The sequence below is a fragment of the Panthera tigris genome, chromosome C1 (genome assembly GCF_018350195.1).
Source record: "Panthera tigris isolate Pti1 chromosome C1, P.tigris_Pti1_mat1.1, whole genome shotgun sequence".
Lineage (NCBI taxonomy): Eukaryota > Metazoa > Chordata > Mammalia > Carnivora > Felidae > Panthera > Panthera tigris.
The window spans coordinates 52,942,310-52,960,813 of record NC_056667.1 but is presented as its reverse complement, the minus strand read 5'-3'; the positions used below and the strand labels follow the sequence as shown (position 1 = coordinate 52,960,813).

Here is an 18,504-nt window from a genome sequence, read left to right as displayed (position 1 = left end):
AAGAAATGGGCAGAAAACATGAATAGACACTTCTCTAAAGACATCCGGATGGCCAACAGGCACATGAAAAGATGTTCAACGTCACTCCTCAACAGGGAAATACAAATCAAAACCACACTCAGATATCACCTCATGCCAGTCAGAGTGGCCAAAATGAAGAAATCAGGAGACTATAGATGCTGGCGAGGATGTGGAGAAACAGGAACCCTCTTGCACTGTTGGTGGGAATGCAAATTGATGCAGCCGCTCTGGAAAGCAGTGTGGAGGTTCCTCAGAAAATTAAAAATAGACCTACCCTATGACCCAGCAATAGCACTGCTAGGAATTGACCCAAGGGATACAGGAGTGCTGATGCATAGGGGCACTTGTACCCCAATGTTTATAGTAGCACTCTCAACAATAGCCAAATTATGGAAAGAGCCTAAATGTCCATCAACTGATGAATGGAGAAAGAAATTGTGGTTTATATACACAATGGAATACTACGTGGCAATAAGAAAAAATGAAATATGGCCTTTTGTAGCAACGTGGATGGAACTGGAGAGTGTGATGCTAAGTGAAATAAGCCATACAGAGAAGGACAGATACCATATCTTTTCACTCTTATGTGGATCCTGAGAAACGTAACAGAAACCCATGGGGGAGGGGAAGGAAAAAAAAAAAAAAAGAGGTTAGAGTGGGAGAGAGCCAAAGCATAAGAGACTGTTAAAAACTGAGAACAAACTGAGGGTTGATGGGGGGTGGGAGGGAGGGTAGGGTGGGTGATGGGTATTGAGGAGGGAACCTTTTGGGATGAGCACTGGGTGTTGTATGGAAACCAATTTGACAGTAAATTTCATATATTAAAAAATAAATAAATAAATAAATAAACATTAAAAAAGAAAAAAAGAAAAAAAAAAAGAAAAGGGGAGCAGGAGAAGAAACAGTTAAATCAGTTAATGAGGTATTTCCCTTGATTCCAAAATAAATGATGGTACAAAAAATTTTAAGCATTTTTCACTTATGAGGACACGAACACATATGCACAATAAAATATCTAATCAAATCACACAATGCATTGGAAAAAATATTATCAATTACAGTTTATAATGCAAGGATGGTTTAACATGAGAAAATCGGTGTGATTCAGCACATTAAAGAATTTAGGGAGAAATCACAGGATTATCTCAAGTTGCAGAAATGCTCTGATAAATTTTAGTACCTATTTATGACTTTTTAAAATTTTTACTAAAATTTTTTTTAATGTTTATTTATTTTGGGGGGGGGGGGCGGGGAAAGGGCAGGAGAGGGAGACACAGAATCTGAAACAGGCTCCAGGCTCTGAGCTGTCAGCACAGAGCCTGACTCAGAGCTCGAACTCATGGACTGTGAGATCATGACCTGAGCTAAAGTTGGATGCTTAACTGACTGTACCCAGGCGCCCCATGATTTTCTTTTTTAATCTCAGAAAATTTGATAAAGCATATGTACCAGGAACCTGTAGAAAGCATCAATGCAGATGCATTACTTATAAGATCAAGAAACATTTAAGATTTCTCATTATCACTGATATCTGATCATGAAGGGCGCTGCATGCCATGCAAAGGAATCTGAATTTATGCAGACATTAAAGAATATTAAGTAAGTAAATGACATAATCTGATTTGAGGATGGAAAAGATCACTCCTGAGGTCCTGTGGAAGATGGATTACAGTGGTGACCACACAGAGGGCTATTCTTAACACCAAGGTGAGAAAAGATGAGATCCTGAGCAAAGTAACAAAGATGTTGACAAGTCTCAAGGATTTAAGAAATGTTGGGACATACAACTGAAAGGATTTACTAATATTTTTGACATCTGGATTTGGGCAGCAGGTGAGGGAAACCAATCATGATTAACTGAGTTTTTGGTTCAGATAATTTTAGTTTGGGTGAACTTGTGCCACATACCGAACACAGAATTATACATGTATGTCACATATTTATAGTGGCATCAAGCCACCTAGGTGTTTGTTTTTCTCTAAGGGAACACAGTGTCCTGGTGCAAGTAGGCGACTGGATAAGAACTGGATTCAGAGTTGTAACCTCAGCAAATCCAATCCCACATTATAGAACACAGAAAAACAAGTTCCAGAGAAAAGATAGTTTTCTTTTGAAAATGTTGAAATTTAACTACTTATATGAAGGAAGAATGTTTAATAATCATTTGGAAATGCATATTTAGTGCTGAGGGCAAACTGGTTCAAAAATACAAGCTTGTAAGTCATTACTGATAGGCAATAACTGGGGCTATTGGAATATACAAGAAGTAAGTGAAAAAGCCAAAGGCAGAAGTCTGATACCAGCCCTTAGGGAAAAAGAAGAAAGGGCACGAATAGTTAGGCAGAAAAAGAATAGTGGGTAGAATTCAAGATGGTGGAGGAGACTTTTAAAGACACCAAGCAATAAAATGCTGAGTAGTGCCTACTCAACGTCAATACTAAGAAATCTCTATTAATCTAAATGGGAACAGATTCACTTGAATAGCTGAGGTAGAAACCACAGTATATCAGGCTGAGGCGGAATGGGAAATGAAGAAATGGGAATAAACCAAGTAGGGGCTAATTGTTCAAGAGGCTCCAGTTGTGAAGGAAGAGCAATATAAAAGCCAATTTCTATTTTTTTAAATATGAAATTTATTGTTGGGGCGCCTGGGTGGCTCAGTCGGTTGAGCGACCGACTTTGGCTCAGGTCACGATCTCACAGTTTGTGAGTTCGAGCCCCGCATCAGGCTCTGTGCTGACAGTTCAGAGCCTGGAGCCTGCTTCGGATTCTGTGTCTCCCTCTTTCTCTGCCCCTCCCCTACTCGTGTTCTGTCTCTGTCTCAGAAATAAACATAAAAAATTTTTCTTTTAAATACGAAATTTATTGTCCAATTGGTTTCCATACAACACCCAGTGCTCATCCCAACAGGTGCCCTCCTCATTGCCCATCACCCACCCACCCCCACCCCCCACTGACCCTCAGTTTATTCTCAGTTTTGTTTTTTTTTTTAATTTTTTTTTCCAACGTTTTTTATTTACTTTTGGGACAGAGAGAGACAGAGCATGAACGGGGGAGGGGCAGAGAGAGAGGGAGACACAGAATCGGAAACAGGCTCCAGTCTCCGAGCCATCGGCCCAGAGCCTGACGCGGGGCTCGAACTCACGGACCGCAAGATCGTGACCTGGCTGAAGTCGGACGCTTAACTGACTGCGCCACCCAGGCGCCCCTATTCTCAGTTTTTAAGAGTCTCTTATGGTTTGGCTCTCTCCCTCTCGAACTTTTTTTTTCCTTCTCCTCCCCCCATGGTCTTCTGTTAAGTTTCTCAGGATCCACATTAAGAGTGAAAACATATGGTATCTGTCTTTCTCTGTATGATTTATCTCACTTAGCATAGCACTCTCCAGTTCCATCCACGTTGCTACAAAAGGCCTTATTTCATTCTTTCTCATTGCCAAGTAGTATTCCATTGTGTATATAAACTACACTTTCTTTCTCCATTCATCAGTTGATGGACATTTAGGCTCTTTCCATAATTTGGCTATTGTTGAGAGTGCTGCTATAAACATTGGGGTACAAGTGCCCCTATGCCTCAGCACTCCTGTATCCCTTGGGTCAATTCCTAGCAGTGCTATTGCTGGGTCATAGGGTAGATCTATTTTTAATTTTTTTGAGGAACCTCCACACTGTTTTCCAGAGCAGCTGCACCAGTTTGCATTCCCACCAGCAGTGCAAGAGGGTTCCCGTTTCTCCACATCCTCTCCAGCATCTATAGTCTCCTGATTTGTTCATTTTAGCCACTCTGACTTAAAAGCCAATTTCTAGAAAGAATTTTTAAAGGAAAGGATCTGAGCATGTTTATGAGAAGATGGGATGGAGCTAGCAGAGCAACCAATGAAAAAACGTTGAAAGGTAAGGATCACGATCCTTGAAGATGGGAGACACAGTCATGAGCCGCAGTGTTGGCTGGATGAGGTACAACTCTTCCTCCAAGAGAGCAGGGATCTTTGTCCATGGATGAAGCATGACCATCTGATACAAAGGACGAAGGCAGAAGAGAGATTAAGGCTTAAGGTAATTGCTGTAGAAAATGGAGAAGAGTGGCTGATGAGAGATGTGAAGCTAAAGTTTTTCAGGGGACCAGCCATAAATGCAGGACACACACATGTAGTAGCATCAAGTCACCCAAGTGTTTGTTTTTCTTCAAGAGGACACAGTGCCCTGGCTGCAGAAGTAGGTGACTGGATGAATTCAGAATTGTAAACTCAGCAACTCTGATCCAACAGAGGCATGACATTGACAGTCAAAGAATAGCTGAGGCTGTGACTCAGAACAGGAGAATGACAGGAGAGCTTAAGAAGGAAAAGGCAAACTACAAAAGAAGGGAGAAGGGATCAAGGACCAGACATGAAGTGCAAGAACAGGAAGAGGAGGGCAAGTGATGTGAGACCAAGAGCAATCTCCTATCCTTTTCTCCCTCCCCCGTTCATCCATGAACCACTTTCAGACTAATCTCTTGATGGCTTCACTCTGATCCCATCACTACCTTGTTTATATACCTCATAAGCTCCCCTCTGCTTATCAAATTCAGTCTAAATCCTTCCAGTGCTTGATGGTCCTCTGATTTGGCATCAACCTACCATGTCATCCCTTTCTATACTCCTCCACCTCCACCACTCACCACTCTGGAAGCATGCAAATTTCACCTCATCCTACTGCTTGAAAGGTTTTATTCAATTCCTTCTACCTCCTTATGGTTGCCAGATTTAATTGGTAATACCCAGATGGGTTTCAGATAATCAATGAATAATTTTTTCAATGTAAGTATGTCCCATGCAAAATTTGTATTTATCTAGCAATTCTATCCTCCATTCCCAACAATACAGTTCAAAATCATACTTTAACGTCACATTCAAGTGTCACACTATGCTAACATGCCTCGAGTAAAAACTGAACAAGAAATAGTGTCTATCTGCATGGAACTTCCATACCACAGAGGTACAGAGAAAAATAAGCAGGCAGTCAACAATAAAGAAGTAGTTACAATGAGCCATGTGGGCAAAAAGGAAGCACACACCTTCCTGTATTTGCACTATGCATACTTTATGAACACTTTGTAAAAAGAGACATTACACTCAAAGTTTAGAACAGAGCATTCCTTCAAAAAACTTCTTCAGATGGATACACTTTATTTAATGCAATTTTTTCTTTTGTAATGACTCCTGGCTTGATTTGACAGAGATACCATTTAGCCAATTTTTACAAAGGAAGAATGTCTTTGTGTAATGGAAATGTAATGCAGGTCCAATGAATGGTCAACTGGTTTGGATAGATTAAGATAGCATTAGCATTCTTCTATATCCTCATAAAGAACAATAAACTTACCACACGTTGAGCTGCTATCAATGCTGCTAATGTGCTTCGCCCAGGTGCTCCTGGGGCACAGAAGGAAACGTGGACTTTGCTTCCCTTGATCGTCATACCATCAGCGGCTTGCTGAACCTCTTCAGCATGCTCTGCAGTGTTATATTCCACCACTGCAAAGCCGCCGACATAACTACCTTCATCCTGTGCAAGCTGATTTAACACAGTTTGTTAAAAGGAGAATCCTGATATCTGGTTAGAAATATTTATTTTCAGTATGCAATTTTCATTTTCAAAAACAAACGTATCAGAGCATATACTGGTGAAAATAATGTATTCTCTCTCTCTAAAATTAAAAGTTTCCTAGTTGTGGGATGCCTGGCTGGCTCAGTTGGAAGAGCATGCGATCCCTGATCTTGGGGTCATGAGTTCGAGCCCCACGCTGGACATATAGGTACATTAATAAATAAACAAATATATAAATAACGAATGTTCACTAGTTGCTTAGATGCAGTCCTGAAGATAGGATGATAAACAAGACTCTGTCCAATTTCTTTTCAATTCTTTGATTTTCTAATTTACTTTAAAACTCAAAGTTCAAATGACAATATTCCCTCTATATTAAAAAAGATGTGTAACTGATAATTTATAGAAAAATGTAGAAACACAATAAAAACACTTTCTTTAAAATAAATTTACCAGATACATGGACAAAGAAAGATACTGAACAATTATCTGACCACATATCTATGTAAATTAAAGTTTATATTATCAAGAGAAGAAAGGTAGGAGGAACCATATTCAACTTTTAATTCAGTATTTCAGGAAGATCTCAGGAATTTGGTCAAGTATTCCAAAGCAAACCTTATGTGGGAAAATTGTGCCCTGGGTTTGTTAAAATACCATATGCAACACACAAGCTTTATTTCTGAATGTGCCCTAAACAAACTCCTACAATGCAGAACTAGATTTATTTCCAGTCACCCACCTGTAAGAGTGTAAAGGAAGATACTAAAGTCCTGGATCTGTAAAGACTGGTACAAAGAGCAAAAATAAGAACAAAATAAGACACTAAAAAGTTTCTAAGTTTTGAACATGTCTGAATTATCTTAAACACATTCACTCTATAAAGTGGTAAATGTGATAAAATTCAGCATGGTATGTCTTTGAGAAGACACATCTATGATACTTGTTTGGATTTGGCATCTCATAAGTTAGTATTACAATTAAATCATTTCTTAGTCCTTTTTAGTTTCTTTTCTCTTTTTGAAGTTTTACTTTCTAACTATACAGTGAGACCAAATTTCTATCTTTCCTTCACATTCTTCCTTCCTTTTAAAACTTTCCTCATGAAACTTTTCTTCCATGAAACTTTTTCCAATTACATGGGAGAAAGGGAAAACATATACCTCTTCTAAACATCTCTCCTACAACCCCGTTCCTCTTGTAATCCAAACCAGATATTTGGGGCACGTGGGTGGCTCAGTCGGTTGAGCGGCCGACTTCGGCTCAGGTCACGATCTCACAGTCCGTGAGTTCGAGCCCCGCATCGGGCTCTGGGCTGATGGCTCAGAGCCTGGAGCCTGCTTCCGATTCTGTGTCTCCCTCTCTCTCTGCCCCTCCCCCGTTCATGCTCTGTCTCTCTCTGTCTCAAAAATAAATAAACGTTAAAAAAAAAATTTTTTTAAATCAAGATTTGTAAACGCCGTCACTGTCTTTGGTGTCCCTTGATTACAAAGTAAGAGACTGTTCAACGTAGTCCCTGTCTACCTACCAAGCAAGAATCTGAACATCACAGATCCACTGCTAAAGGCGTCATAAAGTTGTTTCATCAATCTTTTGAAAACGTTTCAAACACTTATTATTCCTGGTTCATTATGGTAACTTTCATGCCTATATAAATTATAATACCATTTTAATTCTTCCAAAAGACAAAATCCTCTAAGTCCACAGCATCAGTAGTTTTAAAGAGTTTTTTTTAGTTCAATAGGAGAGCCACTCAAACATGTATTAGTCTGACTCCCCATCTAGTTAATTTTCCATTATTTTGAAGTATTTTAACAGAAGCTAAATGGCCACTTGCAAATAGTGTAACAAACACTTTTCTACCAATGGCAAGCTGGATTAGAGAACCTCTCAGGTACCTTCCAATTCTGGGATTCATAATTCAAATACAATTTGTGATAAACAGCTTTCCCCCTCACATATGCCTCAAAGGCCTCAACGACAGCTACAAAGAATTATATATGACCTTAGAATATCACTATACAATTTTTAGTATTCAAAAATAGTATATGGATTACAGAAATCACTTTTCAATAACTGAGCAAAGACTGACAAAAGCTTTGTCACAAAACTTTCTAATTTTATGAAGCTCTTGGATGGTTTCCTTGATGTTTATATTGGGATTGGAGGGGTAGAAATGAAAAAATAAGGTAGGCATTCATATATATATAATATATATAATATATATAATATACATAATATACATAATATACATATTATATACATATATATTATATATAATATATACACATATATAATTATAATTATAGATATTATATATACTTATGTAGTTAGCTATATATATTATTTAAATATACTATGGTTATGTATATGTATGTGTGTGTGTGTGTGAGTGACCATAACTCCTAGCCTCCCACTGTAACAGTAGAGACTGAACAAATACATGATTAAAGAAAACTGGTGGGGTGGTGGGGGTGGAGAACAGGGGTTAAGAAGAAAAGCAGCATGAGAGAGAAGGAGAGAAGAGAGAGAAGGAAGAAATTAAGAAAAGCAAGAGAGAAAAAGAGTTCATTAGTTGCTATCAAACACCTATAAGGGAAGGATCTTATAGTCCATATCTATGTTTAGTAGAATATATTTAATCTTACTGACAAATTACATGAAAATTCGTACCAGTGTTGTCAGTTTTCAAGATCTTCTCTAAATGTCTCACCATGATCCCATTAGGACAGAATTATACATTCTTTTTAAACCTCATAATACTTTTCTATCTTCCAATAATTACATCACTCTTTATACAGGATTTATCATTATTTGCTTGTCAGTACCTTCTGCAAAATTGTAAGGTATTGAGAGAGTACGTTTCTATTCTATTTCTAACTTTTAGCAATATAGTGTCTGGTGCAGAGAAGATAATAAGTAAAACTTGGATAGATGAACGGATCAATGAATGAAAGGCTAGACACATGGATGGAATGAGGTGAATGAGTAAGTGATGGGTTTGCTAAGACATACTTAACTATATAATACTATAGGTTGACCCACACACAATGGGAATTGATTTAAAATTTACCATGAACTTAAAGTCTTCATTATAGACTAAAGAAGAATTAGATTATCCACTGTGATATTCACATAGGCATAATAAATTTGTGAGTGCATATACAATAGATACAGAGGCAGATATTTTCAAATATTTCAAATGATACCTGAAAAATACATACCTGGCAAAACACAGGTTTATGTATACTGGAAAAAAATTGCAACAGCTCCTCTGAATCCCTGTAGTCACTAGGGAGTTTATCTATACAAAGGCACTTAGAATGAATTAGCTCTGCAGCCAATAGATTAACATCCATCCATTGTGCAAACAGAGCTGATGCTCCCAATTGTTTACCCAATAACTCCAATCTAGCCTTTGCAGCAAAGTCTTTTTTCATGTATTCCACAAATCCATAGCCTTTGGAATGGCCAGTAACCTCACTGTAGACTAGAAAACATCTCTCGATATTTCCATAAGCACGAACAAGTTCTTCAAACTCTTCTAATGTAAAAGAAGTGGGTAAGTTGGTAATACACAGCAAAGCATCTGTTGGCTGGAGCTGAACAATTAAGTCCTTTCCTCGAAAAGAATATTGATGGAACATCTGAATTGCATTCTGGGCTTGTTCCCCATTCAGTAAGGTAACAAAAGCTAGAAGATAACAAAATGAATTAAAGTTTTGTCTAAGCCAGTGTTTGCAAACTTTTTTGACTATGACCCACAGTAAGGAATATATTTTTGGTCTGTGACTCAATAAACACACACACACACTTCAAATATTTCTGAAACAAAAGTATCAGTAACTGAAACTCCTGCCCTATGCAATGCACTCTGATATTTTCTATTCTATTTCATTGTGTTTTTTTAGGCTGATACCAACCACTAACCTAATTTCATGACCAGTGACTCAAATCAAAGTACAAGAATTATATCAGGAGTTCCACTGTAAGATACTACAATGTTCTGTTTTGTTTTTGATTTTCATACAGATTTTATTTTTTCCAACTATGTCTAATGCAAAATTTTATAAAGTCTTAAAAATTTTCTTTCATATTGAAGCACCTAAATACATAAAGCAAATATTGACAGAAAGCAAGAAATTGACAGTAATACAATAATAGTAGGGGACTTTAACACCCCACTTACATCAATGAATAGATCATTCAGGCAGAAAATCAATCATGAAACAGTGTCTTTGAACGACATACTAGGGCAGATGGACTTAACAGATATATACAGAATATTCCACTCCAAATCAATAGAACACACATTCTTTTCAAGTTCACAAGGAACATTCTCCAGGATAATCATATGACAGGATACGGACAAGTTTCAATAAATTTAATAAAATTTAAATCCTGTATCTTTTCTGATCACAATGGTATAAAACTAGAAATCAATCACAAGAAAAAAAAGTGGAAAAACACACAAAGGTGGAAGCTAAACCACATGCTACTAAACAGCCACTGGATTTCTTCAATGAAGAAATTAAAGATGAAATTAAAAATACTTGAAGACAAATGAAAATAAAAACACAATGTTCCAAAATCTCTGGGACACAGCAAAAGCAGTTCTAAGAGGGAAATTTATAGGGATACAGGCTTACCTCAAGAAACAAGAAAAATCTCCAACAGTCTAACCTAACACCTAAAGGAATTAGAAAAGGAAGAAGAAACAAAGCCCAAAGCCAGGAAAGGAAGAAGATATTAAGATCAGAGCCAAAATAAATTAGAGAGTAAAAAAAACAACAGAAAAGATCAATGAAACCAAGAGATAAAAGATCAACAAAATTGATAAACCTTTAGCCAGACTCATCAAGAAAAAAAGAGAGGATACAAATAAATAATATCAGAGATAAAAGGGGAATTAACAACTGACACCACAGAAATACAAAAGATTGTAAGAGAATACCACAAAAAATTTTGTCAATAGACAGAACAACCTAGAAAAAATGGGTAAATTTCTAGAAACATACCATCTTCCAAAACTGAATCAGGAAGAGATAGAAAATCTGAACAGACCAATTACTAGTAACAAAGTTGAACTGATAATGAAAAACTTCACACAAACAGAAGTCCAGGACCAGATTGCCTCACAAGTGAATTCTACCTTTCATTTAAGCAAAAATACTGATTCTCCTGAAACTATTCCAAAAATAGAAGAGGAAGGAAAGCTTCCAAATACATTCTATGAGGCCAGTATTACCCTGATTTAAAAAACAAAACAAAACAAAACAGAGACACTACAAAAAAAGAAAATCACAGACAAATATTCCTGGTGAACAGATGGAAAAATCCTCAACAAAATATTAGCAAGCTGCATTCGGCAATACATTGAAAGGATCATTCACTTGGATCAAGTGGGATTTATTCCAAGGAGACAAGCAGGTTCACATATTCACAAATCAATCAACAAGGATAAACCACATTAACAAAACAAAGAAGTCATACAATCATCTCAGTAGATGCAGAAAAAGCATTTGACAAAATTCAACATGAATTGATGATACGCTCTCTCAACAAAGTGTGTTTAGGGGATATGTACCTTAACCTAAATAAAGATCATTCATGAAAAACACACAGCTAACATCATACTCAATGGTAAAAAACTGAAAGCTTTTTATCTAAGACCAGAAACAAGACAAGGATGTCCACTCTTGCCACTCTTATTTAACATAGTACAGAAGACCTAGCCACAGAAATTAAATAAGAAGTAAAAGTCATCCAAATTGGTAAGGAAGAAGTTAAACTGTCACTATTTGTAGATGGTATGATACTATATGTAGAAAACCCGAAAGATTTGACCAAAAACTATTAGAATACATGAGTGCAGCAAAGCTGCAGGATACAAAATTAATACACAGAAAATAGTTGCCTTTCTGGACACTAATAATTAAATAGCAGAAAGAGAAAGTAAGAAAACAATCTCATTTATAATTGTACTAAAAAGAATAAAATGCCCAGGAATAAATTTAACCAAGGAGGTAAAAGACCTGTACTCTGAAAGCTATGGCATTGATGAAATAAATTGAAGATAACACAAACAAATGGAAAGATATTCCATGCTCCTGTATTGGAAGAGCCAATACTGTCAAGATGTCTACACTACTCAAAGCAATCTACAGATTTAATGCAATCTCTAACAAAATACCAACAACATTTTTCACAGAACCTGAACAAATAATCCTAAAATTTATATGGAACCACAAAGAACCTCAAGAAGCCAAAGCAATCTTGAGAAAGAAGAATCAAGCTCAAAGTGTTACAATCCTAGCTTTCAAGATCTACTACAAAGCTGTAGTAATCAAAACAGGATGGTACTGGCAGAAAAACAGACACATAGATCAATGAAACAGAGGGCCCACAAATAAGCCCATACCTATATGGTCAATTAATCTATAACAAAGTAGGCAAGAATATACAATGGGGAAGGCAGTCTTTTCAATAAATGGTGCTGGGAAAATTGTACAGCCACATTCAAAAGAATGAAACTGCACCTTCTTACACCGTACACAAAATAAACTTACAATGAACTAAAGACTTAAATGTGAGACCTGAAACTGTAAAACTCCTAATGGTTGCAAAAAAAAGGCAGTGATTTTTTGGACATCACCCTTAACAACTTATTTATGGGTATGTTTCCTTAGGCAAAGGAAACAAAAGCAAAAATAAACTATTGAGACTACACTAATTTGCCTGGCCAAGGAAATCATCAACAGAACAAAAAGACAACCTAATGATTGTAAGAAGATATTTGCAAATGATGTATCTGACAAAGGACTGATACCCAAAACATATAAACATATACAAATCAACACCAAAAAACAATGTGATTAAAAAATGGGCAGAGGAGTGCCTGGGTGGCTCAGTTGGTTAAGCATTTGACTCTTGATTTCAGCTCAGGTCATGACCTCACAGTTTGTGAGATCAAGCCCTGTGGCAGGCTCTGTGCTAATAGCATGGAGTCTGCTTGGCATTCTCTCTCTCTCTGCCTACCTGGCATTCTCTCTCTCTCCTACTCTCACTTTCAAAACAAATGAACAAGCATTTCTTAAAAATGGGCAAAGGGCCTGAATAGACATTTTTCCAAAGAAGACATACAGATGGCCAACAGATACATGAAAAGATGCTCAACATCACTCATCAGCAGAGAAATGCAAATCAAAATCATGAGATATTACCTCACACCAGTCGCAATGGTTAGTATCAAAATGACAAGAACTAAAAGTGTTGATGAGGATGAGGAGAAAAGGGAACACTTGTGCACTGTTAATAGGAATGTAAATTAGTGCAGCCACTGTGGATAGTAGTATGGGGGTTCCTCAAAACATTGAAAATAGAAATACCATATGATTCAGTAATCCCACCACTGGGTATTTACCCCAAAAAAATGAAAACATTAATTTGAAAAGATACATGTTTGCTGCAACATTATTTACAACAAAGATATGGAAGCAATCCAAATGTCCATTAATAGATAAATGCATAGAGAAGATATGGTGTGTGTATATATATACATATATATGCACACACACATGTATATATACACACATATAACAGAATATTACTCAGCCATAAAAAAGAATGAGATCTTGTCATTTGCAACCACATGAACAGACCTAGAGGGTATATTGCTAAGTGAAACAAATCAGAGACAGAAAGATAAATACCAAATGATTTCACTAATGTGTGGAATCTAAAAAAACAAATGAATAAACAAAAACAAATGGGGGGGCACCTGAATGGCTCAGGTGATGGAGCATGCAACTTGATATCAGGGTCATGAGTTTGAGCCCTGTGTTGTGCATTGAATGTGCTTTAATAAAAAAAAAAAAACTCTTAAATACAGGGAACAAACTGGTGGTTGCCTGAGGGGACATGGGGGAGTGGTGAGTGAAATATATAAAGGGAATTAAGAGGTACAAACTTCTAGCTATGAAATAAGTGACGGAGATGAAAAGTACAGCATAGGGAACACGGTCCATAATACTGTAATCATGTATGGTTACAGATGGTGACTACACTTACTGTGGTAATCACTGAGTAATGTATAGAATTGTGGAATCAATATGTCGTACACCTAAAAAAAAATATGTTGTACATCTGAAACTAATATAACATTGCATGTTAATTACACTGCAATTAAAAAATAAACAATGCAAAGCCTACAAAAATTTACTATAACATCACAACGTATTAGGACATTCTTTATAAAAATGAATGTTTCTAGTAAGATACATAGATACATTAATAATGCCCACATTTAGAATCAAAGTGAAACCAGATGCTTAAAAGTGAAATCTTACCTGTTCTCTTATTTCTGTCCACATAACAATACTTTAACTCATAGTCTTGTAATAAATCATGAACTTCCTGAAAGAGACAAAACACGAGTTCAAATAAACACATGAATGCAGTTAGTGGATAATCCAGCTGTATTAGCCAATCATTACTACCACCATCTGCCATGTACAACACCTTCCACGGATCTCCATTATTTAAATTAAAGGCATTCCAGGCCCACCAAATATGACATCAACCTACCTCTCCAACTGTATCTCCCAGTACAGGATCTGCACACAGATCCTGTTTCTGCTCTATGAGCACTATCTCATGAGGATGCCATGCACAGCCCTCATTCTGAATCTCTGCTCATGCGGATACCTTGACCTTGCATGGGACAAAGATATCAATACTTGTAAACTTCATCTGAAACCACATGCATCCTTTGAAATCCCAGTTCAAATATTCTTTCATGAAGTTTTCTCCAATTCTTTCCCACAGGACATGACTTCTCTCACCTCTACACTAACAATGATCATACTTTTTTAATGCCTGTCTTATAGAAATAATATTAAACATTTCTCTTGGTATATCACATGCTGAGTTTTTAACAATACACTTGTAGATGCTGTAGTACCAGCCTAGAGAATAAATACAGTTAGACTGCAAACCTAGCGATCCCCGGGTATGAAACAATAACCACCACAAGGTACACGTGTGGTTCAATTTATTTCCACTTGGCTCCCCAAGATGTTGAAACTGGCTTTCCAGTTCATTCTGTTTCCATTATCAATCCAGTCTGAACTTGCTTCTTCTGGTATGACTTTCACCCAGCTGGGGTCCTGAAAAAGCAAATTTATATTCCCAATCCTCCTGTTAAATTGATAATACTTGAGTATGGGAACTGCATTTCATAGATTTGTATAGTACCTGTACTGCTTTGCATACGGTAGGCACTCAAACATACACTAAACTGAAAATAATTATTTTGTCATTGAATTGATATTTGGCCTTGAAAGTTTACTAATAATACACAACAGATGCAATTATTATTTTCTAAAGGAACTGGACTATCATGTAGGTGGACATTCTGATCCTGGATGGAGGGTTACAGCCAACCTGTTCTATATTGCACATGAATAAATTAAACATACACAAGTGCTGGTATATTGAGTTCACAATAGAAGCGAATTTACTCAATGATAATAATTCTTATCATTGCCATTATTATAGCTAATATTCATTTAGCTTTTACTTAGGTACCAGAGCAAGGGTACCTCACTCCTTTTATTAAAAACCAGGAAACCAGAGCAGAGAAAAATCAAGTAACTTGCCAAAGTCATACTTAGTAACTTGCTGAGTGGAGATTCACCCATCAGTCTGGTTCCAGGGACTACAACCTTAACCTCTACACAATACCACCATATTCCTTCAAAAATTAATTAAAAATAGTATACTACCACTAAGAATTACAAAAACAATATCATTAGTGCCCTAGTAAGAGATCATATGGAAACAGAAAATAAATACGTGGGCAGTTACAAATTGAGACATATTTTCCCCTTTAACACAATGTAAGTGGGGGGGGTGCGGGGGAAGAGTGACATAACAGGCAAAATATAAAAACATAATGTTAGGTGAAGAAAAGATAATCACCTATGGTAAGAAAGAAAAGAAAGTAAAGTTGATAATTTAGTATTCTTTAATAGTAAGTCAAAATTAGATATATTTTAAAGTAACATACTACCAATTTTGTGAAATATGGTTTGATGAGTTATGTAGTAGTATGATCAATATACATATCTTACTACGGTCATTTTTTATCTTGTAAACTGTAATGTTTTCTTGGACTTAAAAAAAACATATAGTGTATTCATTAAGAAAGTGTAACTCTCTCAATAGCATAGCACACACATCTTGCCAATCAGCTAATACCTAATATAGAAGGTGGTACGCTTTTAGTCGCACAGACTTTCATCTCTCCTTTCAGTAGTTAACAGCTGTCGAGCGCCAGATTAAGAAAACATGACACTGCTCTTCACATTATCAACTATCTGTAAACAAATGACATGTTATGTTCCTCATTCAGCTGAATTACCTGAGAGAGATCTTAAATATTCAAAGATGCATTTTGCAACTTAAAGTTTTTATTTTTAAAATACCTCTATTTAAAATTGTAACTTTTCTATGTATCAGATGTGGCATACAGATTTTGCCAGCTGGGAAACCTTACAAGACTTCTTGTAAAGAAAAAAAAAACGATTATTTTTCTCCATGCCCTGGTTGTTTTGACCCAGGCAAAAGTGGGTCACCCCTCAATTTAAGCCTTGGTAAGTTGGCCAAATTAAAAACTTAAAACCTGAAAGAGAGCCCTAACAACCATTTGCCTAAATTCCACTATGCTCTACAGAAGCACAGAACCCAAACAACTGAAAGTGTATCTCCCTATTCTAAGAGCTTTATGACATTTCTATTAACTTATAAGTTAATTTTAAGGAATGAAGTAGCACCTTTGATGAAAACATTTTGTCTTCTGACCAGGAATATCAGTTACAAATTACTTACAGTAAGATAAGTTCATCAAAACTGATAGCATTAAACAGCTTTAGTAACCTATCTCCAGGCCACGTTCATTACCACTCTCTGGAATTAAATGAAAGTTTTGCACATATGAAATACTTCCTGGGGAGAGAATTGATAGCCTTAAGGAAACCCAGCCTCAGGTTTTTTTTTTTTTAATGTTTATTTTTGAGAAAGAGACAGAATATGAGTGGGGAAGGGGTAGAGAGAGGGGGTTCAGGGGATCCAAAGTGGGCTCTGTGCTGACAGCAGAGAGCCCATTGTGGGGCTCGAACTCATCAACCACGAGATCATGACCTGGGCTGAAGTTGGGCATTTAACTCACTGAGCCACCCAGGCGCCCCAACCCAGGCTTAGTATTAAACATGAATCACATCACCTTCTAAACCCTTCTCAGACTTACTTTCATTAATTTTTTTTTTTTTTTCCTAAGAAAGGCCTTCACAGATTTCAAATTCTACTTTTTTGGAATAAAAAAGGAAACATTTTTGCTAATTTACCTTTAAAATTTTAAGTGATTTGATATTATAAAGAGATTATCTGTAACACATATTAAGTTATGAGGCATAATAATGAAATAAGCATCTAGGAACTCACCACAAAACCTAAGAGAACATTAGCAACACTGTTCCACTGACTTTTGCATTCATTTGCTAGGCTCATCCCACCGTTCCCCTATGGTTGGAGTTGCTCACTTAGGTATGCATCTCCAAACAATATGTTGTCTTACTTGTTTCTGAGCTTTAGAGAAATGGTATTATGATGCTTTTAGTTTTCTGTGCCTTGCTTCTGTGTGTGTGTGTGCTTTGCTTTTTTTTTTTTTTAAGTAAGCTCCATGCCCAACTTGAGGTCTAAACTTACAACCCTGAGATCAAGAGTCAGACGCTCTACTGACTGAAACAGCTAGGTGCCGTGTGCCTTGCTTTTTATACTCAATAATATGTTCCAAAAATTCACTCATGTTCCACCTGGCCATTCATTTATTCACTACTGTTTGATATTCCATTCTAGGACTATTTTTCTATCAATGAATATTTGCTTTCTAGGTTGTTGTTTTGCTACTTACATATTTTTAAAAAATTACTACCACGGCACCTGGGTGGCTCAGTCGGTTAAGCATCCAACTTTGGCTCAGGACATGAGCTGTGCTGACAGCTCAGAGCCTGGAGCCTGCTTCAGATTCTGTGTCTCCCTCTCTCTTCCCCACTCATGCTCCCTCTCAAAAATAAACAGTAAAAAAAATTTTAAATAATAAGAAAAAAACAGCAGATGTTGGTGAGGACACGCAGAAAGATGATCTCTTTTGCACTGCTGGTGGGAGTGCAAACTGGTGCAGCCACTCTGGAAAACAGTATGGAGGTTTCTCAAAAAGTTAAAAATAGAACTACCCTATGACCTAGCAGTTGCACTACTAGGTATATATCCAAGGGATACAGGTGTGCTGTTTTGAAGGGGCACATGTACCCCAATGTTTATAGCAGCACTACTGACAACGGCCAAAGTATGGAAAAAGCCCAAAATGTCCACCAACAGATGAATGGATAAAGATGTGGTATATATACACAATGGAGTATTATTTGGCAATCTAAAAGAATGAAATCTTGCCATTTGCAACAACATGGATGGATCTAGAGTGTATCATGCTAAGCGAAATACATCATTCGTATGACTTCACTCATATGTGGAATTTAAGATACAAAACAGATGAACATAAGGGAAGGGAAACAAAAATAAAATAAAAACAGGGAGGGGGACAAACCATAAGAGACTCTTAAATACAGAGAACAGAGGGTTGCTGGAGGTGCTGTGGGTGGGAGGGGGGATGGGCTAAATGTGTCAGGGGCATTAAGGAGGACACTTGTTGGGATGAACACTGGGTGTTATACATAGGAGATGAATCACTGGAATCTACTCCTGAAATCATTATTGCACTATATGCTAACTTGGGTGTAATTAAAAATAAAATAAATTAGGGGCGCCTGGGTGGCT

At 36.9% G+C, this 18,504-nt stretch overlaps 1 protein-coding gene across 2 annotated transcripts in view; it reads right to left on the bottom strand.

Annotated features, from left to right (window-relative positions):
* Positions 1–18,504, bottom strand: part of RAVER2 (ribonucleoprotein, PTB binding 2) — a 94,623-nt gene that overhangs the window by 60,468 nt on the left and 15,651 nt on the right. The window contains exons 1-4 of one of the 2 annotated variants that reach the window (XM_042997475.1): positions 15,871–15,957; positions 13,959–14,025; positions 8,835–9,304; positions 5,386–5,577 (exon numbers count right to left, since the gene is read on the bottom strand). In XM_042997475.1, the coding sequence (XP_042853409.1) occupies positions 5,386–5,577; positions 8,835–9,257 (615 nt within the window). In that variant the 5' untranslated portion in view covers positions 9,258–9,304; positions 13,959–14,025; positions 15,871–15,957. Of the gene's footprint in view, positions 1–5,385; positions 5,578–8,834; positions 9,305–13,958; positions 14,026–15,870; positions 15,958–18,504 lie in introns of those variants that run through there. The other variant, XM_042997474.1, reaches the window with a different exon arrangement.